At 43.5% G+C, this 23017-nt stretch overlaps 2 long non-coding RNA genes and 1 gene segment (V, D, J or C); 1 reads left to right on the top strand and 2 right to left on the bottom strand.

Moving 5' to 3' along the window:
• Positions 1 to 6754: 6754 nt before the first annotated feature.
• On the bottom strand, positions 6755 to 7185 carry LOC127465244 (uncharacterized). Its single transcript, XR_007901958.1, has 4 exons — positions 7120 to 7185; positions 7008 to 7073; positions 6908 to 6952; positions 6755 to 6850 (listed from the first exon to the last, which is right to left on the bottom strand). It is a non-coding gene; the product is annotated as an uncharacterized LOC127465244 (long non-coding RNA).
• Positions 7186 to 7498: 313 nt separating this feature from the next.
• On the bottom strand, positions 7499 to 8595 carry LOC127465243 (uncharacterized). Its single transcript, XR_007901957.1, has 3 exons — positions 8526 to 8595; positions 8116 to 8273; positions 7499 to 7615 (listed from the first exon to the last, which is right to left on the bottom strand). It is a non-coding gene; the product is annotated as an uncharacterized LOC127465243 (long non-coding RNA).
• A 2870-nt stretch (positions 8596 to 11465) lies between these two features.
• On the top strand, positions 11466 to 22405 carry LOC127465242 (Ig alpha chain C region-like). The segment is given in 5 exon segments: positions 11466 to 11711; positions 15618 to 15932; positions 18043 to 18369; positions 19940 to 20315; positions 22274 to 22405. Coding segments are annotated over 5 exon segments (1140 nt in total).
• The last annotated feature ends 612 nt before the right edge of the window (positions 22406 to 23017 follow it).

The following is a 23017-nucleotide window of genomic DNA, read 5'->3' as shown; positions in this document are numbered from 1 at the left end:
GGTCAGGGAGGGGTCAGGAGGGGTCAGGAGGGGTCAGAGGGGGTCAGGAGGGGTCAGGAGTGGTCAGGGGGGGTCAGGAGGGGTCAGGGGGGGTCAGGGGGGGTCAAGAGGGGTCAAGGAGGGGTCAGGAGGGGTCAGAAGGGGTCAGGAGGGGTCAGGAGGGGGTCAAGGAGGGGTCAGGAGGGGTCAGGAGGGGTCAGGGGGGGTCAGGAGGGGTCAGGAGGGGTCAGGAGGGGTCAGGGGGGGGTCAAGAGTGACCAGGAGTGACCAGGGGGGTCAGGAGGGGTCAGGAGGGGTCAAGAGGGGTCAAGAGGGGTCAGGAGGGGTCAGGGGAGGTCAAGAGTGACCAGGAGTGACCAGGGGGGTCAGGAGGGGTCAAGAGGGGTCAAGGGGGGTCAAGGGGGGTCAATAATGAGCAGGAGTGACCAATGGGGTCAAGAGTGACCAGTAGTGACCAATAGTGACCAGTAGTGACCAACAGTGACCAGGAGTGACCAGCAGTGACCAGCAGTGACCAGTAGTGACCAATAGTGACCAATAGTGACCAGTAGTGACCAGCAGTGACCAGCAGTGACCAATAGTGACCAATAGTGACCAGTAGTGACCAGCAGTGACCAGTAGTGACCAGCAGTGACCAGTAGTGACCAGTAGTGACCAGTAATGACCAGCAGTGACCAGTAATGACCAATAGTGACCAGCAGTGACCAGCAGTGACCAGCAGTGACCAGCAGTGACCAGGAATGACCAGTAGTGACCAGTAGTGACCAATAGTGACCAGTAATGACCAGTAATGACCAATAGTGACCAGCAGTGACCAGTAGTGACCAGTAGTGACCAGCAGTGACCAGTAATGACCAGTAGTGACCAGTAGTGACCAGCAGTGACCAGTAGTGACCAATAGTGACCAGCAGTGACCAGTAGTGACCAGTAGTGACCAGTAATGACCAGTAGTGACCAGTAATGACCAATAGTGACCAATAGTGACCAGCAGTGACCAGTAGTGACCAGGAATGACCAGTAGTGACCAGTAGTGACCAATAGTGACCAGTAATGACCAGTAATGACCAATAGTGACCAGCAGTGACCAGTAGTGACCAGTAGTGACCAGTAGTGACCAGTAATGACCAGTAGTGACCAATAGTGACCAATAGTGACCAGCAGTGACCAGTAGTGACCAATAGTGACCAGTAGTGACCAGTAGTGACCAGCAGTGACCAGTAGTGACCAGTAATGACCAGTAGTGACCAGCAGTGACCAGTAATGACCAGTAGTGACCAGTAGTGACCAGTAGTGACCAGTAGTGACCAGCAGTGACCAGTAGTGACCAATAGTGACCAATAGTGACCAGTAGTGACCAGTAGTGACCAGTAGTGACCAATAGTGACCAGTAGTGACCAGCAGTGACCAGTAATGACCAGCAGTGACCAGCAGTGACCAGCAGTGACCAATAGTGACCAGTAGTGACCAGTAGTGACCAGCAGTGACCAGTAGTGACCAGTAATGACCAGTAGTGACCAGTAGTGACCAGTAGTGACCAGCAGTGACCAGTAGTGACCAGTAGTGACCAATAGTGACCAGTAATGACCAGCAGTGACCAGTAATGACCAGCAGTGACCAGTAGTGACCAGTAGTGACCAATAGTGACCAGTAATGACCAGTAGTGACCAATAGTGACCAACGGCGGCCATGACACCCCACAAGCTCCTCCCCCTTTTCCCCGCAGGGCCCTGATTGGTGGAGACGCTCCGAGGATCCTCCAGGGGGCGCCGCGCGTCCGAGGTGAGCGGCCAATCAGGGGCGAGGGGGGCGTGGCCAATCCGAGTCCAGCAGGGGGCGCCGCCTGCGAAGGGAAAATGGGGGAAAAAGGGGGGAAAATGGGAAAATTTGGGGGGTTTTTGGGGGGGAAATTTGGGGGGAAATGGGAAAAAATTGGGGGGAAAAATGAAAGAAATTTGGGGGAATTTTGGGGGGAATTTGGGGGGAATTTTGTGGGAAATTTGGGGGGAATTTTGGGGGGAAAATGAGAAAAATTTGGGTTGATTTTGGGGGAATTTTGGGGGGAATTTTGGTGGAAATTTGGGTGGAAATTTGGGGGGAAATTGAGAAAAATTCGGGCAAATTTGGGGGGAAATTTTGAGAAAATTTGGGAGAATTTTGTGGGGAAATTTGGGGGAAAATGAGAAAAATTTGGGTTGATTTTAGGAAAAATTTGGAGAAAATTTGGGGGAATTTGGGTGGAAAATGAGAAAAATTTGGGGGGATTTTGGGGGAAATTTGGACAAAATTTGGGGGGAAAAAGGGCAAAATTTGGGTGAATTTTGACGGAAATTTTGGGGGAAAATTTGGGTGGAAATTTTGGGGGGAAACGAGAAAAATTCGGGTAAATTTTGGTGGGAATTTGGGTAAAATTTGGGGGAGTTTGGGGGGAAATTTGGGAGAAATTGGGAGAAATTTGGGGGAAATTTGAGGGAAATTTGGGGGGAAATTTGGGGGGAAAATGAGAAAAATTTGGGGGGATTTTGGTGGAAATTTAGGGGAATTTGGGGGGAAAATGGGCAAAATTTGGGTGAATTTTGATGGAAATTTGGGGAAAATTTGGGGGAATTTGGGTGGGAATTTGGGAGGAAAATGAGAAAAATTCGGACAAATTTTGGTGGGAATTTGGGGAAAATTTGGGGGAGTTTGGGGAGAAATTTGGGGGAAAAAGGGAAAAAATTATGGGAAAATTTGAGTAAAATTTTGGGAAATTTGGGTGGAAAATGAAAAATTTGGGGGGAATTTTGGGGGGATTTGGGTGGAAATTTGGGGGGAAAATGAGAAAAATTTGGGGGGATTTTGGGGGGAAATTTGGACAAAATTTTGGGGGAAAAAGGGCAAAATTTGGGCGAATTTTGACAGAAATTTGGGGGAAAATTTGGGTGGAAATTTTGGGGGGAAACGAGAAAAATTCGGGTAAATTTTGGTGGGAATTTGGGTAAAATTTGGGGGAGTTTGGGGGGAAATTTGGGTGGAAAATGAGAAAAATTTGGGGGGGTTTTGGGCAAAATTTCAGGGGAATTTGGGTGGAAATTTGGGAGAAATTGGGAGAAATTTGGGGGAAATTTGAGGGAAATTTGGGGGGAAATTTGGGGGGAAAATGAGAAAAATTTGGGGGGATTTTGGGGAAATTTGGGGAAAATTTGGGGGAATTTGGGTGGGAATTTGGGAGGAAAATGAGAAAAATTCGGACAAATTTTGGTGGGAATTTGGGGAAAATTTGGGGGAGTTTGGGGAGAAATTTGGGGGAAAAAGGGAAAAAATTATGGGAAAATTTGAGTAAAATTTTGGGAAATTTGGGTGGAAAATGAAAAATTTGGGGGAATTTTGGGGGGATTTGGGTGGAAATTTGGGGGAATTTGGGGGGAAATTTGGGGGGAAAATGAGAAAAATTTGGGGGGATTTTGGGGGAAATTCGGACAAAATTTTGGGGGGAAAAGGGCAAAATTTGGGTGAATTTTGACGGAAATTTTGGGGGAAAATTTGGGTGGAAATTTTGGGGGGAAACGAGAAAAATTCGGGTAAATTTTGGTGGGAATTTGGGTAAAATTTGGGGGAGTTTGGGGGGAAATTTGGGTGGAAAATGAGAAAAATTTGGGGGGGTTTTGGTGGAAATTTAGGGGAATTTGGGGGGAAAATGGGCAAAATTTGGGTGAATTTTGATGGAAATTTGGGGAAAATTTGGGGGAATTTGGGTGGGAATTTGGGGGGAAAATGAGAAAAATTCGGACAAATTTTGGTGGGAATTTGGGGAAAATTTGGGGGAGTTTGGGGAGAAATTTGGGGGAAAAAGGGAAAAAATTATGGGAAAATTTGAGTAAAATTTTGGGAAATTTGGGTGGAAAATGAAAAATTTGGGGGAATTTTGGGGGGATTTGGGTGGAAATTTGGGGGAATTTGGGGGGAAATTTGGGGGGAAAATGAGAAAAATTTGGGGGGATTTTGGGGGAAATTTGGACAAAATTTTGGGGGAAAAAGGGCAAAATTTGGGCGAATTTTGACAGAAATTTGGGGACAATTTGGGGGAATTTGGGTGGAAATTTGGGAGGAATTTTGACAAATTTGGGGGAAATTTGGGGGAATTTGGGGGGAAATTTTGGGTGGAAAATGAGAAAAATTTGGGCAAATTTTGGGGGAAGTTTTGGGGGAAATTTGGGGGAATTTGGGGGGAAAAAGGGGCAAAAATTTGGGGGAAAATTTGGAAAAAAGGGGAAAATTTGGGGGTTCAAAGGGATTTAACCCCCCCCCAGTCCAAACCAGTCCCCTCCCAGTCCCCTCCCAGTCCCTCCCAGTATCCAAAGGGGGGGGGCGATGCCCCGTCTGTCCAGCAGGGGGCGCCCCCGGCAAAGGAATTGGGGTGAATTTGGGCGGATTTGGGCAAAAAAGGGGAGAAAACGGGGCCGGAACTGGGATTAAACTGGGGCTAAACTGGGAATGCGGGGGTTAAACTGGGGCTAAACTGGGAATACTGGGGTTAAACTGGGACTAAACTGGGAATGCTGGGGTTAAACTGGGACTAAACTGGGTTAAACTGGGGTTAAACTGGTCTGAACTGGGAATGCTGGGGTTGGGACTGGGTCTAAACTGGGTTAAACTGGGGTTAAACTGGTTTAAACTGGGAATGCCGGGGCTGGAACTGGACTGTACTGGGAATACCAAAGCTGGGACTGGGTTTAAACTGGGCTGTACTGGGAATGCTGGGGTTAAACTGGGACTAAACTGGGAATGCTGGGGCTGGGACTGGGCTGTACTGGGAATAGTAAAGCTGGGACTGGGTTTAAACTGGGACTAAACTGGTCTAAACTGGGAATCCTGGGGTTAAACTGGGTTTAAACTGGGAATCCCAGGGCTGGGACTGGGTCTGAACTGGGAATCCCAGGGCTGGGACTGGGTCTAAACTGGTTTAAACTGGGTCTAAACTGGTCTAAACTGGGAATGCTGGGGCTGGGACTGGGTTTAAACTGGTCTGAACTGGGAATGCTGGGGTTAAACTGGGTCTGAACTGGGAATGCTGGGGATGGGACTGGGTTTAAACTGGTCTAAACTGGGAATGCTGGGGCTGGGACTGGGTTTAAACTGGTCTGAACTGGGAATGCTGGGGTTAAACTGGGTCTGAACTGGGAATGCTGGGACTGGGACTGGGTTTAAACTGGTCTAAACTGGGAATGCTGGGGTTAAACTGGGACTAAACTGGGTTAAACTGGGGTTAAACTGGGTCTAAACTGGGAATGCTGGGGCTGGGACTGGGTCTAAACTGGGACTAAACTGGTTTAAACTGGGAATGCTGGGGCTGGGACTGGGACTAAACTGGTCTGAACTGGGAATGCTGGGGATAAACTGGGACTAAACTGGGAATACTAAAGCTGGGACTGGGTTTAAACTGGGACTAAACTGGTCTAAACTGGGAATGCTGGGTCTAAACTGGTCTAAACTGGGAATGCTGGGGTTAAACTGGGACTAAACTGGGTTAAACTGGGGTTAAACTGGTCTAAACTGGGAATGCTGGGGCTGGGACTGGGTTTAAACTGGTTTAAACTGGGAATGCTGGGGTTAAACTGGGTTTAAACTGGGAATGCTGGGGCTGGGACTGGGTTTATACTGGGCTGGACTGGGAATGCTGGGGTTAAACTGGGACTAAACTGGGTTAAACTGGGGTTAAACTGGTCTAAACTGGGAATGCTGGGGTTAAACTGGGACTAAACTGGGTTAAACTGGGGTTAAACTGGTCTAAACTGGGAATGCTGGGGCTGGGACTGGGTTTAAACTGGTTTAAACTGGGAATGCTGGAGTTAAACTGGGTTTAAACTGGGAATGCTGGGGATGGGACTGGGTTTAAACTGGTCTAAACTGGGAATGCTGGGGTTAAACTGGGACTAAACTGGGACTAAACTGGTTTAAACTGGGAATGCTGGGGCTGGAACTGGGCTGTACTGGGAATACTAAAGCTGGGACTGGGTTTAAACTGGTCTAAACTGGGAATGCTGGGGCTGGGACTGGGCTGTACTGGGAATAGTAAAGCTGGGACTGGGTCTAAACTGGGACTAAACTGGGAATGCTGGGACTGGGTTTAAACTGGTCTAAACTGGGAATCCTGGGGTTAAACTGGGCTGTACTGGGAGTACTGGAGCTGGGACTGGGTCTAAACTGGTCTAAACTGGGAATGCTGGGGTTAAACCGGGTCTAAACTGGGTTAAACTGGGTTTAAACTGGTCTAAACTGGGAATGCTGGAGCTGGAACTGGATCTAAACTGGTCTGAACTGGGAATGCTGGGGTTAAACTGGGTCTAAACTGGGAATGCTGGGGCTGGAACTGGGTTTAAACTGGGCTGTACTGGGAATGCTGGGGCTGGGACTGGGTCTAAACTGGTCTAAACTGGGAATGCTGGGGTTAAACCGGGTCTAAACTGGGTCAAAACTGGGTCTAAACTGGTTTAAACTGGGTTAAACTGGGTCTAAACTGGGAATGCCGGGACTGGGCTGATCTTTAACCCCAAATCTCCCCCTAAAAAAAACCCCAAATCCGGGAGTTTTCACCCCAAAGCCGAGTTTAAATCTCAAAAAAAAAAAACCCCAAATTGACCCCAAATTAACCCCCTAAAACTGAGTTTAAACCTCCCCAAAAAACCCCCAAATTAACCCAAAATTAACCCCCTTAAAATTGAGCTTAAATATTCCAAATTAACCCCAAATTAACCCCCTAAAACTGAACTTAAATATCCAAAAAAACCCCAAAATTAACCCAAATTAACCCCTTAAAATTGAGTTTAAATCTCAAAAAAAACCCCCAAATTAAACCCAAATTAACCCCCTAAAACTGAGTTTAAATATTCCAAATTAACTCCAAATTAACCCCAAATTAACCCCCTAAAACTGAGTTTAAATGTCCCAAAAAAACCCCAAATTAACCCAAATTAACCTCCTAAAACTGATCTTAAATATTCCAAATTAACCCAAAATTAACCCCAATTAACCCCCTAAAACTGAGCTTAAATATTCCAAAAAACCACCAAAATTAACCCAAAATTAACCCCTTAAAACTGAGCTTAAATATTCCAAATTAACCCCAAATTAATTCCCTAAAACTGAGTTTAAATATTCCAAATTAACCCCAAAATTAACCCAAATTAACCCCCTAAAACTGAGCTCAAACCCCTTTAAAACTGAGTTTAAATATTCCAAATTAACCCCAAATTAACCCAAATTAACCCCAAATTAACCCAAATTAACCCCTTAAAACTGAGCTTAAATATTCCAAATTGACCCCAAATTAACCCCCTAAAACTGAGCTTAAACCTCCCCAAAAAACCCCAAAATTAACCCAAAACTCACCTTAAAACCGAGTTTAAATCTCCAAAAATCCTCCAAATCCCCCCAAAATGCCCCAAAACTCGCCTTAAAACCGAGTTTAACTTGAGGAACTTGTTAAAACCGAGCCTAAATTTTAAAAAATGCCCCCAAATCCCCCAAATTAAGCCCAAAACTCACCTTAAACCCGAGTTTAAGTCCAGGAAACCTTTAAAACCGAGCCCAAATCTCCAAAAATCGCCCCAAAATCCTCCCAAATTGACCCAAAACTCACCTTAAAACTGAGTTTAAGTCGAAGAACCCCCTAAAACCGAGCCTAAATTTTAAAAAATGCCCCAAAATCCCCCAAATTGAGCCCAAAACTCACCTTAAAACCGAGTTTAAATCTCCAAAAATCCCCCCAAAATCCTCCAAATTGAACCCAAAACTCACCTTAAACCCGAGTTTAAGTCCAAGAAACCTTTAAAACCGAGCCTAAATTTTAAAAATTGCCCCAAAATCCCCCAAATTGAGCCCAAAACTCACCTTAAAACCGAGTTTAACTCGAGGAACTTGATAAAACCGAGCCTAAATTTTAAAAAATGCCCCAAAATCCCCCAAATTGAGCCCAAAACTCACCTTAAAACCGAGTTTAAATCTACAAAAATCCTCCAAATCCCCCCAAAATTGCCCAAAACTCACCTTAAAACCGAGTTTAAGTCCAGGAACTTGATAAAACCGAGCCTAAATTTTAAAAAATGCCCCAAAATCCCCCAAATTGAGCCCAAAACTCACCTTAAAACCGAGTTTAAATCTCCAAAAATCCCCCCAAAATCCTCCAAATTGAACCCAAAACTCACCTTAAAACCGAGTTTAAGTCCAAGAAACCTTTAAAACCGAGCCTAAATTTTAAAAATTGCCCCAAAATCCCCCAAATTGAGCCCAAAACTCACCTTAAAACCGAGTTTAAATCTCCAAAAATCCTCCAAATCCCCCTAAAATCCCCCCAAATTAACCCCAAAACTCGCCTTAAAACCGAGTTTAAGTCCAGGAACTTGTTAAAACCGAGCCCAAATCTCCCAAAATCCCCCAAAATTGCCCCAAAACTCGCCTTAAAACCGAGTTTAAGTCCAAGAAACCTTTAAAACCGACCCTAAATCTCCAAAAATTGCCCCAAAATCCCCCAAACTGAGCCCAAAACTCACCTTAAACCCGAGTTTAAGTCCAGGAACTTGTTAAAACCGAGCCTAAATTTTAAGAAATGCCCCAAAATCCCCCAAACTGAGCCCAAAATTCACCTTAAAACCGAGTTTAAGTCCAGGAACTCGTTAAAACTGAGCCTAAATTTTAAAAATTGCCCCAAAATCCCCCAAATTGAGCCCAAAACTCACCTTAAAACTGAGCTTAAATCTCAAAAAATGCCCCAAAATCCCCCAAATTGAGCCCAAAACGCACCTTAAAACCGAGTTTAAGTCCAAGAAACTTTTAAAACCGAGCCCAAATCTCCAAAAATTGCCCCAAAATCCCCCAAATTGAGCCCAAAATTCACCTTAAAACCGAGTTTAAGTCCAGGAACCCCCTAAAACCGAGCCTAAATTTTAAGAAATGCCCCAAAATCCTCCGAATTCACCCCAAAACCCCCGGCCCCGAAAGCCCGGCCCCGCCGTGACCTTCCTGTTGTGTCTGGGCCGAGGTTCTGGGGAGGTTTCGGAGGTTTTGGGAGGTTCCTCTTTCCCAGGACGGGTTTAAACCGAGCCCAAAACACCCCCCAAATTTGGCCCTTTTTGCCCCAAATTTTAGCCCAAATTTTTCCCAAATTTTCCCCATTTTTACCCCAATTTTTACCCCAAATTTTCCCCATTTTTAACCCAATTTTTACCCCAAATTTTGCCATTTTTCCCCAATTTTTATCCCAAATTTTCCCCATTTTTCCCCCAATTTTTACCCCAATTTTTGCCATTTTTACCCCAATTTTTCCCCCAAAATTCCCTCAAATTTTGCCCTTTTTTCCCCAATTTTTCCCCCAAATTTTGCTCTTTTTTGCCCCAAATTTCACTCTTTTTTCCCCAATTTTTCCCCCAAATTTTACCCATTTTCTCCCCAAATTTTGCCTTTTTACCCCCAAAATTCCCTCAAATTTTGCCATTTTTACCCCAATTTTTCCCCCAAATTTTACCCTTTTTTCCCCCAAAATTCCCCCAAATTTTACCCATTTTTTCCCCAAAATTCCCCCAAATTTTACTCCTTTTTCCCCAAAATTTCCACCCAAATTTTGCCCAGTTTTACCCCAATTTTTCCCCCAAATTTTGCCATTTTTACCCCCCAAATTCCCCCAATTTTTGCCATTTTTACCCCAATTTTTCCCCCATTTTTTCACAAATTTCCCCCAAATTTCCCCCATTTTTTCACAAATTTCCACCCAAATTTTCCCCATTTTTTCCCGTTTTTCTCCCCAAATTTTGCCATTTTTTCCCCAATTTTTCCCCCAAATTTTCCTCTTTTTTCCCCAATTTTTCCCCCAAATTTTGCCATTTTTACCCCAATTTTCCACCCAAATTTCCCCAAATTTTTCCCATAAATTTTCCCCATTTTTACCCCAATTTCCCCCCAAATTTTCCCAAATTTCCCTCCAAATTTTCCCCAATTTCTCCCCAATTTTCCCCCCAGATTGTTGAGTTTTTTGGGTCATTTTTGGGTCATTTTAGGTCAATTTTAGGTCAATTTTAGGTGTGTTTTGGGTCATTTTAGGTCAATTTTAGGTGTGTTTCTTATGTGTGTTTTGGGTCATTTTTGGGTCATTTTTGGGTCATTTTAGGTGTCTTTTTTAGTTGTGTTTTGGGTCATTTTTGAGTCATTTTAAGTGGGTTTTAAGTGTGTTTTTTGGGTGTGTTTTGGGTCATTTTTGGGTGGTTTTAAGTGTGTTTTAGGTGTGTTTTTTGGATGGATTTTGGGTCGGTTTTAGGTGTGTTTTGGGTCATTTTTGAGTCATTTTAGGTCAATTTTAGGTGTGTTTTTTGGGAGTGTTTTGGGTCGGTTTTAGGTGTGTTTTGGGTCATTTTTGGGTCATTTTTGAGTCATTTTAAATGGGTTTTAAGTGTGTTTTTTGGACGTGTTTTGGGTCGATTTTAGGTGTGTTTTGGGCATGTTTTGGGTGATTTTAGGCTGGTTTTAGTCACGTTTTTGACCATTTCTCTTCCAGGTGACCTCAAACCCATTTAAACCCCAAATAACCCAATTTTTCCCCAATTTTAACCCAATTTTAACCATTTTTTCCCTCTCCACAGCCCAGCCCACCCCTCCCTCCCTGTACCCCCTCCTGCCCTGCTCCGGCTCCGGCTCCTGCTCCGACTCCTCCTCCTCCTCCGTCACCTTCGGCTGTTTGGCCCAAAATCCCAACAAATTTTGCTGATTTTTACCCCAAATTTCCACCCAAATTTTTCCCAATTTTCCACCCAAATTTTGCCGTTTTTTCCCAATTTTCCCCCAAAATTTCCCCAAATTTCTCCTCAAATTTTACCCATTTTCCCCCAATTTTCACCCCAATTTTCCCCTCCAAATTTTCCCCATTTTTACCCCAATTTTCCCCCCCAAATTTTCCTAAATTTCTCCTCAAATTTTGCCCAATTTCTCCCCAATTTTCCCCTCAAATCGTTGAGTTTTTGGGGTCATTTTTGAGTCATTTTAGGTGTGTTTTTTATGTGTGTTTTGAGTCATTTTTTAGTGGTTTTGGGTGTGTTTCTTATGTGTGTTTTGGGTCATTTTTGGGTCATTTTTGGGTCATTTTAAGTGGGTTTTAAGTGTGTTTTTTGGGAGTGTTTTGGGTCGGTTTTAGGTTTGTTTTGGGTCATTTTTGAGTCATTTTAAGTGGGTTTTAAGTGTGTTTTTTGGGAGTGTTTTAGGTGTGTTTTGGGTGTACTTTGGGTGTGTTTTGGGTGATTTTGGGTCGTTTTAGTTGGGTTTTAGTCCATTCCTCTCTCAGGTGATCTCAGGGTATTTTAAACCCCAAATAACCCAATTTTTCCCCAATTTTAACCCAATTTTAACCATTTTTTCCCTCTCCACAGCCCAGCCCACCCCTCCCTCCCTGTACCCCCTCCTGCCCTGCTCCGACTCCGGCTCCTGCTCCGACTCCTCCTCCTCCGTCACCTTCGGCTGTTTGGCCTCGTCCTTCTTCCCCCCTCCCCTCAACCTCTCCTGGGGGGGTCTGGGGTCGAATTTGGGGTCGGGTTTCGGCCCCTTGACCTTCCAGGAGGTGGGGACGGGCTCGGGATCCTTCGGGATGAGCTCCAGGGTCACCCTGAGCCACGACCGGGCCCAAGAAGGGACTTTCAGCTGCCGGGCCCGGCACGAGGCCACCGGGAGCGACGTGGGCGTCGACGTTAAAGGGGAAGGTGAGAGGGGTTTAGGGGGTTTGGGAGGGTTTGGGGGGGTTGGGGATTTTTGGGGATTTTTGGGATTTTTTGGGGATTTTTGGGGATTTTTTGGGGGATTTTTGGAGATTTTTTGGGGATTTTTGGGGGATTTTTTGGGGGATTTTTGAGGATTTTTTGGGGGATTTTTGAGGATTTTTTGGGGGATTTTTTGGTTTTTTTGGGGGGATTTTTTGGGATTTTTTGAGGATTTTTGGGGATTTTTTGGGGATTTTTTGGGGATTTTTTGGGGATTTTTGGGGATTTTTTGGGGATTTTTGGGGGATTTTTGGGGGGATTTTTGAGGATTTTTTGGGGGGATTTTTTGGTTTTTTTGGGGGGATTTTTTGGGATTTTTTGAGGATTTTTGGGGATTTTTTGGGGATTTTTTGGGGATTTTTTGGGATTTTTTGGGGGTTTTTTGGGATTTTTTGGGATTTTTTGGGGGGATTTTTGAGGGTTTTTTTTGAATTTTGGGGGTTTTTTGGGATTTTTTGGGTTTTTTTGGGGATTTTTTGGGATTTTTTGGGGATTTTGGGGGGATTTTTTTTGAATTTTTGGGTTTTTTTGGGGTTTTTTTGGGGGGATTTTTAAGGGTTTTTTTTTTTAATTTTTGGGGATTTTTTGGGATTTTTTGAGGGATTTTTGGGGTTTTTTGGAGGGGTTTTTCAGGGGATTTTTTGGGGATTTTTTGGGGATTTTTCGGGATTTTTTGGGGAATTTTGGGGGATTTTTTTGGGGGATTTTTGGGGGATTTTTTGGGGATTTTTGGGGATTTTTTGGGGATTTTTGGGGGATTTTTTGGGGGATTTTTGAGGATTTTTTGGGGGATTTTTTGGTTTTTATGGGGGGATTTTTTGGGATTTTTTGAGGATTTTTGGGGATTTTTTGGGGATTTTTTGGGGATTTTTTGGGATTTTTTGGGGGTTTTTTGGGATTTTTTGGGATTTTTTGGGGGGATTTTTGAGGGGTTTTTTTGAATTTTGGGGGTTTTTTGGGGTTTTTTTGGGGGGATTTTTAAGGGTTTTTTTTTTTAATTTTTGGGGATTTTTTGGGATTTTTTGAGGGATTTTTGGGGTTTTTTGGAGGGGTTTTTCAGGGGATTTTTTGGGGATTTTTTGGGGATTTTTTGGGATTTTTTGGGGATTTTTTGGGGATTTTTGGGGGATTTTTGGGGATTTTTTGGGGATTTTTTGGGGATTTTTTTTGAATTTTTGGGGTTTTTTGGGGTTTTTTTGGGGGGATTTTTAAGGGTTTTTTTTTTAATTTTTGGGGATTTTTTGGGATTTTTTGAGGGATTTTTGGGGTTTTTTGGAGGGGTTTTTCAGGGGATTTTTTGGGGATTTTTTGGGGATTTTTTGGGGATTTTTGGGGGGATTTTTGGGGGATTTTTTTGAATTTTTGGGGTTTTTTGGGGTTTTTTTGGGGGATTTTGGGATTTTTGGGGGGAATTTTTTGGGAGTTTTGGGGTTTTTTGGGGGGGATTTTTGGGGGTTTTTTTTGGGAGGTTTTTTTGGGATTTTTGGGGATTTTTTGGGGATTTTTTGGGGATTTTTTGAGGGATTTTTGGGGATTTTTGGGGGATTTTTGGGGATCTTTGGGTTTTTTTCGGGGAATTTTTGGAGGGTTTTTTTGGTATTTTTGGGGGGAGGTTGGGGTTTTTTTTTTTAATTTTTGGGGGTTTTGGGGGGATTTTTTGGGGATTTTTCAGGGGGTTTTTTGTGGATTTTTTGGGGAATTTTGGGGGGATTTTTTGGGGGTTTTTTGGGGGATTTTTGGGGATTTTTTGGGGAATTTTGGGGGGATTTTTTTGGGTTTTTTTGGGGGATTTTTGGGGATTTTTGGGGGAATTTTTGGGGAATTTTTGGGGATTTTTTTGGGGGGTTTTTTGGGGGATTTTTGGGGGATTTTTGGGGGATTTTTTGGCGATTTTTTTTGAATTTTTGGGGTTTTTTGGGGGGGATTTTTGGGGATTTTTTGGGGTTTTTTTTGGGGGGGCTTTGGGAGGTATTTTGGGGATTTTGGGGGAATTTTTTTTGAATTTTGGGGGTTTTTGGGGGGGAATTTTTGGGTTTTTTGGGGGGATTTTTTGGGGGTTTTTTGGGGGACTTTTGGGATTTTTCGGGGAATTTTTGGGGATTTTTTGGGGATTTTTTGGGGGGGGGGTTTCCAGGGGATTTTGGGACTTCTGGATGGGTTTTTGGGTCACCTGGATGAACTTTTGACCCACCCAGGTGGATTTTTGGGTCACTTTGGTGGGTTTTTGGGGTCAGCTGGGTGACTTTTTGGGGTCCTGGCGACCCCTGGGTGGATTTTTGGGGTTACCAGGTCAACTTTAACCAACTTTTAAACAAAACCCGACTTTTTTTGGGGTCATTTGTACCCCAAAAAAAGGAGATTTTGGGGGGGATTTTATGCCCCAAAATTGACTTTTTTGGGGTCATTTTTACCCCAAAAAAAGGAGATTTTGGGGGGGATTTTATGCCCCAAAATTGACTTTTTTGGGGTCATTTTTACCCCAAAAAAAGGAGATTTTGGGGGGGGATTTTATACCCAAAAATCTCCTTTTTTGGGGGTCATTTGTACCCCAAAAAAAGGAGATTTTGGGGGGGATTTTATGCCCCAAAATTGACTTTTTTGGGGTCATTTTTACCCCAAAAAAAGGAGATTTTGGGGGGGGATTTTATACCCAAAAATCTCCTTTTTTGGGGGTCATTTTTACCCCAAAAAAAGGAGATTTTGGGGGGGGATTTTATGCCCCAAAATCTCCTTTTTTGGGGGTCATTTTTAACCCAAAAAAAGGAGATTTTGGGGGGGATTTTATGCCCCAAAATCTCCTTTTTTGGGGTCATTTTTACCCCCCAAAAAAGGAGTTTTTGGGGGGGATTTTATGCCCCAAAATCTCCTTTTTTGGGGTCATTTTTACCCCCAGAAAGTCAATTTTTGGGATTTTGGGGGGGGTCATAATGTTTTGGGTGACCCCTGGGTGGGTTTTTGGGGTTGACCAGCCCAACCTTAACCCCCTTTTACCCCAGAACCCCCCCTTTTTCCCCCCAAAATTCCAGACGTGTGGGAATTTTTTGGGATTTTTTGGGAAATTTTTGGGGGGAATTTTGGGGGATTTTTTGCGGAATTTTTTGGGAGTTTTGGGGTTTTTTGGGGGGGATTTTTGGGGATTTTTTTGGGGTTTTTTTGGGGGATTTTTTTGGATTTTTTGAGGGATTTTGGGGGGATTTTGGGAGGATTTTGGGGGGAATTTTTGGGAGATTTTTTGGAAATTCTTTTTTAATTTTGGGGGTTTTTTGGGGTTTTTTTGGGGGATTTTTGGGGATTTTTTGGGGAATTTTTTGGGATTTTTCAGGGGATTTTTTGGGGATTTTGGGGGCATTTTTGGGGGATTTTTGGGGGATATTTTTGGGGATTTTTGGGATTTTTTGGGGAATTTTGGGGGCATTTTTGGGGGGATTTTTTGGGGAATTTTCGGGGGATTTTTTGGGGGGATTTGGGGGGATTTTTGGGATTTTTTGGGGGAATTTTTTGGGATTTTTTTGGGGATTTTTTGGGGTTTTTTGGGGGATTTTTTGGGAATTTTTTGAGGGATTTTTGGGGGGATTTTTTGGGATATTTTTTGGGAATTCTTTTTTAATTTTGGGGTTTTCTTCGGGGAATTTTTGGGGATTTTTTGGGGGGATTTTTTGGGAATTTTTTGGGATTTTGGGGGATTTTTTGAGGGATTTTTGGGGGGACTTTTTGGGGAATTTTGGGGGTTTTTTTCGGGGAATTTTCGGGGAACTTTTTGGGGATTTTTTGGGGATTTTTTGGGGTTGACCAGCCCAACTTTAACCCCCTCTGACCCAAAATCCCCCCTTTTCCCCCCAAAATCCCCAGACCTCTGCCCCGTCTCAGCCCCGCGCGTCACCGTCCTCGCCGACCCCAAACCCTCCGACCCCGCCGGCGACCCCCACGTCCTCCTCCTCTGCCTGGCCGAGGGGCGGGGCCTCGACCGCGCCCGCCTCACCTGGCTGGCCAAGGGGGCGGAGCTCCCGGCCCCCCAGGAGGTCGCCACCTGCGACGGCCACGCCCTCGGCAGCCGCGTCAACGTCAGCCGCCGCCTCTGGGATCTGGGGGCCACCTTCACCTGCAGGGTGGCCCTGGACGGGCTCGAGGGGCCCGTGGAGGCCTCCATCAGCACCTTCTGCTCAGGTGAGACCGAAAATTTGGGGTTTTCGGGGCAAAATTTGGTGGGTTTTTGCCAAAAATTCGATTTTTTGGGCGATTTTTGACCGAAATTTCGATTTTTTGGGGGGATTTTTTGACCGGAATTCGACTTTTTTTGGCGGTTTCGACCCAAAATTCGACTTTTTCGGGTCGTGTTCGCCCCCGAAATCAACGTTTTGAGTCGTATTTACCCCAAAATTGACTTTTTTTGCTGATTTTTAGCCCCAAAAATCCACTTATTTGGGTCCTTTTTACCCAAAAAATCGACACAAATTCCACAAAAATCAAGGCGCAGATTCGAATTTTTTGGGCCAAAATTTGGGGAGGTTTGGTGGGTTTTGGGAAAAAATTGAATTTTTTGGCGATTTTTGACCGAAATTTCGATTTTTGGGGGATTTTTTTGACCAGAATTTGACTTTTTTTGGCGATTTTTGACCAAAATTTCGATTTTTTTGGTGATTTTTCGCTTTTTTTTGGCGATTTTTGACCGAAATTTCGATTTTTTGGGGATTTTTTGACCGAAATTTGACTTTTTTTGGCGGTTTCGGCCCAAAATTCGGCTTTTTCGGGTCGTGTTCACCCCCAAAATCGTTGTTTCACCCCAAAATTGACTTTTTTGTTGATTTTTAGCCCAAAAATTGACTTATTTGGGTCGTTTTCACCCAAAAATCGACACAAACTCGACAAAAAATCAAGGCGCAGATTCGGATTTTTTGGGCCAAAATTTGGGGCGGTTTGGTGGGTTTTGTGAAAAAATCGACATTTTTGTGGATTTTTGACCAAAATTTCGATTTTTTGGGGATTTTTTGGATGAAAATTCGATTTTTTTGGCGATTTTTGACCAAAATTTCCATTTTTTGGTGATTTTTCGCTTTTTTTTGGCGATTTTTGACCAAAATTTCGATTTTTTGGGGGATTTTTGACCGAAATTTCGATTTTTTTTGTGATTTTTTTGCCCAAAATTTGACTTTTTTTGGCGGTTTTGGCCCAAAATTCGACTTTTTTGGGTCATGTTCACCCCCAAAATCGACGTTTCGAGTGGTATTTACCCCAAAATTGACTTTTTTTGTCGATTTTTAGCCCAAAAATCCACTTTTTTTTGGGTCGTGTTTACCCAAAAATCGATGTTTTTGGTCATGTTCACCCCAAAAATCAATATTTTGGGTCATCTTTACACCGAAATTGATGATTTTGGGTCGTTTTTGCCCCAAATTCACCTTTTGCCCCCCCCAAAAATTGATGGTTTGGGTCTCGTTTAACCAAAAATCGACTTATTTGGGTCGTTTTTACCCCAAAAATCGCCATTTTGGGGTCATTTTTTCTCCCAAAAATCGACATTTTGGGGGCATTTTTTCTCAAAAAAAAATATCAATTTTTATGGGTAATTTCTGCTCAAAAAAGCGACTTTTATAGGTAATTTTGGCCCAAAAAATCCATTTCTGGGGTAATTCTTGCCAAAAAACCCCATTTTTGGGGCAATTCTTGCCCCAAAAATCCATTTTTGGGGTCATTTTCACCCCAAAAAATCCATTTTTGTGGTAATTTTCACCCCAAAAAAATCCATTTTTTTGGGGTAATTTTTACCAAAAAAATCCATTTTTGGGGTAATTCTTGCCAAAAATCCATTTTTTGGGGTAATTTTCGTCCCAAAAAATCCATTTCTGGGGTAATTTTTGCCCAAAAACCCCATTTTTGGGGTAATTCTTGCCAAAAAAATCCATTTTTTGGGTGATTTTCACCCCAAAAAAATCCATTTTTGGGGGTAATTTTTACCAAAAAAATCCATTTCTGGGGTAATTTTGCCCCAAAAAACCCATTTTTGGGGTGAATTTTCACCAAAAAAATCCATTTCTGGGGTAATGTTCGCCAAAAAAACCCATTTTTGGGGTAATTTTCGCCAAAAAAATCCATTTTTTGGGTGATTTTCACCCCAAAAAAATCCATTTTTTGGGGTAATTTTTACCAAAAAAATCCATTTCTGGGGTAATTTTCGCCAAAAAAACCCATTTTTGGGGGTAATTTTGCCCCAAAAAACCCATTTCTGGCCTCCTTTTCTCCCAAAAATTAACCTTTCTCCCCGATTTCCTCCCCCCAGACACTCCGACGGTGTCGGTGACCCTCCTCCCTCCGTCCCTGGAAGACCTTTATTTGTCCCAAAACGCCTCCTTGACCTGCGTGGCCTCCAACCTGAAGTCGGCGTCGGGCGTGAAGTTCTCGTGGCGCCGCGGTTCCGGTGCCGGTTCCGGGGCGGTGCCGGAGCCGCCGGCGTGGGAGGAGCTGGAAAACGGGTTGTTCCGGGCGGAGTCGAGGTTGGGGGTTTGCGCCGAGGAGTGGAATTCCGGGGAGACCTTTTATTGCGCCGTGGACGTCGAGGAGTTGGGGGAGGAGCAGCCGCCGGAGAGGAGCGTCCGCAAGGAGATCGGTGAGGGGGAGGAAGGGGGAAAAAATTGGGATTTTTTGGGGGAAAATTGGGATTTTTTTGGGGAATAATTGGGAAAATTTTGGGGAAAAATTGGGATTTTTTGGGGGAAAAATTGGGGTTTTTTGGGGGGGAAACTTGGGAAAATTTGGGGGAAAAATTGGGATTTTTTGGGGGGAAAAATTGGGATTTTTTTGAGGGAAAAAATTGGGATTTTTTGGGGGAAAAATTGGGATTTTTGGGGGAAAAATTGGGATTTTTTGGGGGGGAAAACTTGGGAAAATTCGGGGGAAAAATTGGGATTTTTTTGGGGAAAAATTGGGATTTTTTTGGGGGAAAACTTGGGAAAATTTGGGGGAAAAATTGGGATTTTTTGGGGGGAAAAATTGGGATTTTTTTGAGGGAAATATTGGGATTTTTTGGGGAAAAATTGGGATTTTTTGTTTTTTTTTTTAAGGGGAAAATTGAGGGTTTTTTGGGGAAAAATTGGGATTTTTTGGGGGAAAAATTGGGATTTTTTGGGGGGAAAAATTGGGATTTTTTGGGGAGAAATAATTGGGATTTTTGGGGGGTTTTTTAAGGGGGAAATTGAGGGGTTTTTTAAGGGAAAAAATGGATTTTTTAAAAAATTTTTTAAGGAGTTTATGGGGGGGAAATTGGGGGTTTTTTTAAGGGGAAAAATGGCATTTTTTTAAGGAAAAAACAGGGTCTTGGTCAACTGGAAGGGTCTTGGTCAACTGAGAAGGGTCTTGGTCAACTGAGAAGGGTCTTGGTCAACTGGAAGGGTCTTGGTCAACCAAGAAGGGTCTTGGTCAACTGAGAAGGGTCTCGGTCAACTGGAAGGGTCTTGGTCAAGTAGGAACCCAACTGGAAGGGTCTTGGTCAACTGAGAAGGGTCTTCATCAACTGGAAGGGTCTCGGTCAAGTAGGAACCCAACTGGAAGGGTCTTGGTCAACTGGAAGGGTCTTGGTCAACTGGAAGGGTCTTGGTCAACCGAGAAGGGTCTTGGTCAACTGGGAGAGTCTTGGTCAACTGGAAACCCAATTGGAAGGGTCTTGGTCAAGTGGGAACCCAACTGGAAGGGTCTTGGTCAACTGAGAAGGGTCTTGGTCAACTGAGAAGGGTCTTGGTCAACTGGAAGGGTCTTGGTCAAGTGGGAACCCAACTGGGAACGCAACTGGAAGGGTCTTGGTCAACCGAGAAGGGTCTTGGTCAACCGAGAAGGGTCTTGGTCAACTGAGAAGGGTCAAGTCAACTGGGAGAGTCAAGTGGAAGGGTCTTGGTCAACTGGAAGGGTCTTGGTCAACCAAGAAGCATCTTAGTCAACTGGAAGGGTCTTGGTCAACCGAGAAGGGTCTTGGTCAACCAAGAAGGGTCTTGGTCAACTGGAAGGGTCAAGTCAATTGGGAGAGTCAACTGGAAGGGTCTTGGTCAACCAAGAAGCATCTTGGTCAACTGGAAGGGTCTTGGTCAACTGGAAGGCTCTTGGCCAACCGGAAGCCTCTTTCCCACCACCCCCCTCGACCCTCCGAGCCCCTCCCCCCCCCTCACTGCCCTCCCCTCCCCCCGCAGCGTCGACGGTGGTGGCGCCGCAGGTCTACGTCTTCCCGCCGCCGGCCGAGGAGCTGGCGCGGCTGGAGAAGGTCACCTTGACCTGCTTGGCCACCGGCTTCGTCCCCGCCGACATCCTGGTGACCTGGACCCACCGAGACCAGCCGGTGGCCCGGGGGGACTTCCAGGTCTTCGGCCCCCAGCGCGACGGCGACGCCTTCACCGTGTACAGCAAGCTGGCGGCGGCGGCCGAGGATTGGCGGCGCGGCGACGTCTACGCCTGCGTGGTGGGGCACGACGGCGCCGGGATCAGCTTCATCCAGAGGAATTTGGATAAGAGCCTGGGGAGGCCCCAGAACGTCAACGTGTCCGTGCATTTGGCCGATACCGACGTCACCTGTTACTGAAGGGGCGACCGACCCAACTGGAAGGGTCTTGGGTCAACTGGAAGGGTCTTGGTCAACCGGCGTTGAGTTGGTGTTGAGTTGATGTTGACATTGACGTTGGAAATAAAGTTGTTGGAAAGTCAAGTTGGAGAGTCGCGTTTTTTTGTCCCAAAATCGACGTTTTTGGGTGGAAAATTGAGTCAAAAATGGGGAGAAAATTGAGTGAAAAACGGGTAAAAAATGAGTTGAAAATTGAGTGAAAAATGGGTAAAAAATGAGTCAAAAAATGGGTAAAAAATGAGTCCAAAAACGGGTAAAAAATTGAGTCAAAAATGGGTAAAAAATGAGTCCAAAAATGGGTAAAAAATTGAGTCAAAAATGGGTAAAATTGAGTCAAAAATGGGTTAAAAAGGAGTCCAAAAATGGGTAAAATTGAGTCATAAAAGGAGGGAAAAATGGGTGAAAATTGAGTGGAAAATGGGTTGAAAATCAAGTAAAAAATGGGTTGAAAATTGAGTGAAAAATGGGTTGAAAATTGAGCGAAAAATGGGTAAAAAATGGGTGAAAAATGAGTGAAAATTGAGTGAAAAATGGGTTGAAAATTGTGTGGAAAATGGGTCAAAAATGAGTGAAAAATGGGTTGAAAATCGAGTGAAAAATGGGAGAAAATTGGGAGAAAATTGAGTGAAAAATGGGTTGAAAATTGGTTGGAAATTGAGCAAAAAATGGGTAAAAACTGAGTGAAAAATGGGGAGAAAATTGAGTAAAAAATGGGTTGGAAATTGAGCGAAAAACGGGTCGAAAATGGAGATTTTGGGTGGAAAACGGTCGAAAGTTGAGTTTTGGCGACGTCACCTGTTACTGAAGGGGCGGCCGACCCAACTGGAAGGGTCTTGGGTCAACTGGAAGGGTCTTGGTCAACCGGCGTTGAGTTGGTGTTGAGTTGATGTTGAGTTGACGTTGGAAATAAAGTTGTTGGAAAGTCAAGTTGGAGAGTCGCGTTTTTTGTCCCAAAATCGACGTTTTTGGGTGGAAAATCGACGTTTTTGGGTGGAAAATTGAAGGGTTTGGGTGGAAAATTGAGGGAAAATCAAGTGAAAAATGGGTTGAAAATTGAGTGGAAAATGGGTAAAAAATTGAGTCAAAAATGGGTAAAAAATTGAGTCAAAAATGGGAGAAAATTGAGTGAAAAATGGGTCAAAAATGAGTCCAAAAAATGGGTAAAAAATTGAGTCAAAAATGGGTAAAAAATGAGTCCAAAAAATGGGTAAAGTTGGGACAAAAATGGGTAAAAAATGAGTCCAAAAAATGGGTAAAAAATTGAGTCAAAAATGGGTAAAAAATGAGTCCAAAATGGGTAAAAAATTGAGTCAAAAATGGGGAGAAAATTGAGTGAAAAATGGGGAGAAATTGAGTCCAAAATGGGTAAAAAATGAGTCCAAAAAATGGGTAAAAAATGAGTCCAAAATGGGTAAAAAATGAGTCCAAAAATGGGTAAAAAATGAGTCCAAAAACGGGTAAAAAATGAGTCCAAAAATGGGTAAAATTGAGTCAAAAAAGGAGTGAAAAATGGGTGAAAAATGAGTAAAAAATGAGTGAAAAAAGAAGTGAAAAATGGATTGAAAATCAAGTGAAAAATGGGTTGAAAATTGAGCGAAAAATGGGTAAAAAATGGGTGAAAAATGAGTGAAAACTGAGTGAAAAATGGGTTGAAAATTGTGTGGAAAATGGGTCAAAAATGGGTGAAAAATGGGTTGAAAATCGAGTGAAAAATGGGAGAAAATTGGGAGAAAATTGAGTGAAAAATGGGTTGAAAATTGGTTGGAAATTGAGCAAAAAATGGGTAAAAACTGAGTGAAAAATGGGGAGAAAATTGAGTAAAAAATGGGTTGGAAATTGAGCGAAAAACGGGTCGAAAATGGAGATTTTGGGTGGAAAACGGTCGAAAGTTGAGTTTTGGCGACGTCACCTGTTACTGAAGGGGCGGCCGACCCAACTGGAAGGGTCTTGGGTCAACTGGAAGGGTCTTGGTCAACCGGCGTTGAGTTGGTGTTGAGTTGATGTTGAGTTGACGTTGGAAATAAAGTTGTTGGAAAGTCAAGTTGGAGAGTCGCGGTTTTTGTCCCAAAATCGACGTTTTTGGGTGGAAAATCGACGTTTTTGGGTGGAAAATTGAAGGGTTTGGGTGGAAAATTGAGGGAAAATCAAGTGAAAAATGGGTTGAAAATTGAGTGGAAAATGGGTAAAAAATTGAGTCAAAAATGGGTAAAAAATTGAGTCAAAAATGGGAGAAAATTGAGTGAAAAATGGGTCAAAAATGAGTCCAAAAAATGGGTAAAAAATTGAGTCAAAAATGGGTAAAAAATGAGTCCAAAAAATGGGTAAAGTTGGGTCAAAAATGGGAAAAAAATGAGTCCAAAAATGGGTAAAAAATTGAGTCAAAAGTGGGTAAAAAATGAGTCCAAAATGGGTAAAAAATGAGTCAAAAATGGGGAGAAAATTGAGTGAAAAATGGGGAGAAATTGAGTCAAAAATGGGTAAAAAATGAGTCCAAAAAATGGGTAAAAAATGAGTCCAAAAATGGGTAAAAAATGAGTCAAAAATGGGTAAAAAATTGAGTCCAAAAATGGGTAAAAAATGAGTCCAAAAATGGGTAAAAAATGAGTCAAAAATGGGTAAAAAATGAGTCCAAAAATGGGTCAAAAATGAGTCC

Source organism: Manacus candei, unplaced genomic scaffold, assembly GCF_025592945.1.
Source record: "Manacus candei isolate 608988 ecotype Guabito, Panama unplaced genomic scaffold, ASM2559294v1 h1tg000348l, whole genome shotgun sequence".
Taxonomy (NCBI): domain Eukaryota; kingdom Metazoa; phylum Chordata; class Aves; order Passeriformes; family Pipridae; genus Manacus; species Manacus candei.
Note: the sequence above shows the minus strand (reverse complement) of the source record. Positions and strands in the feature narration are given on the sequence as shown.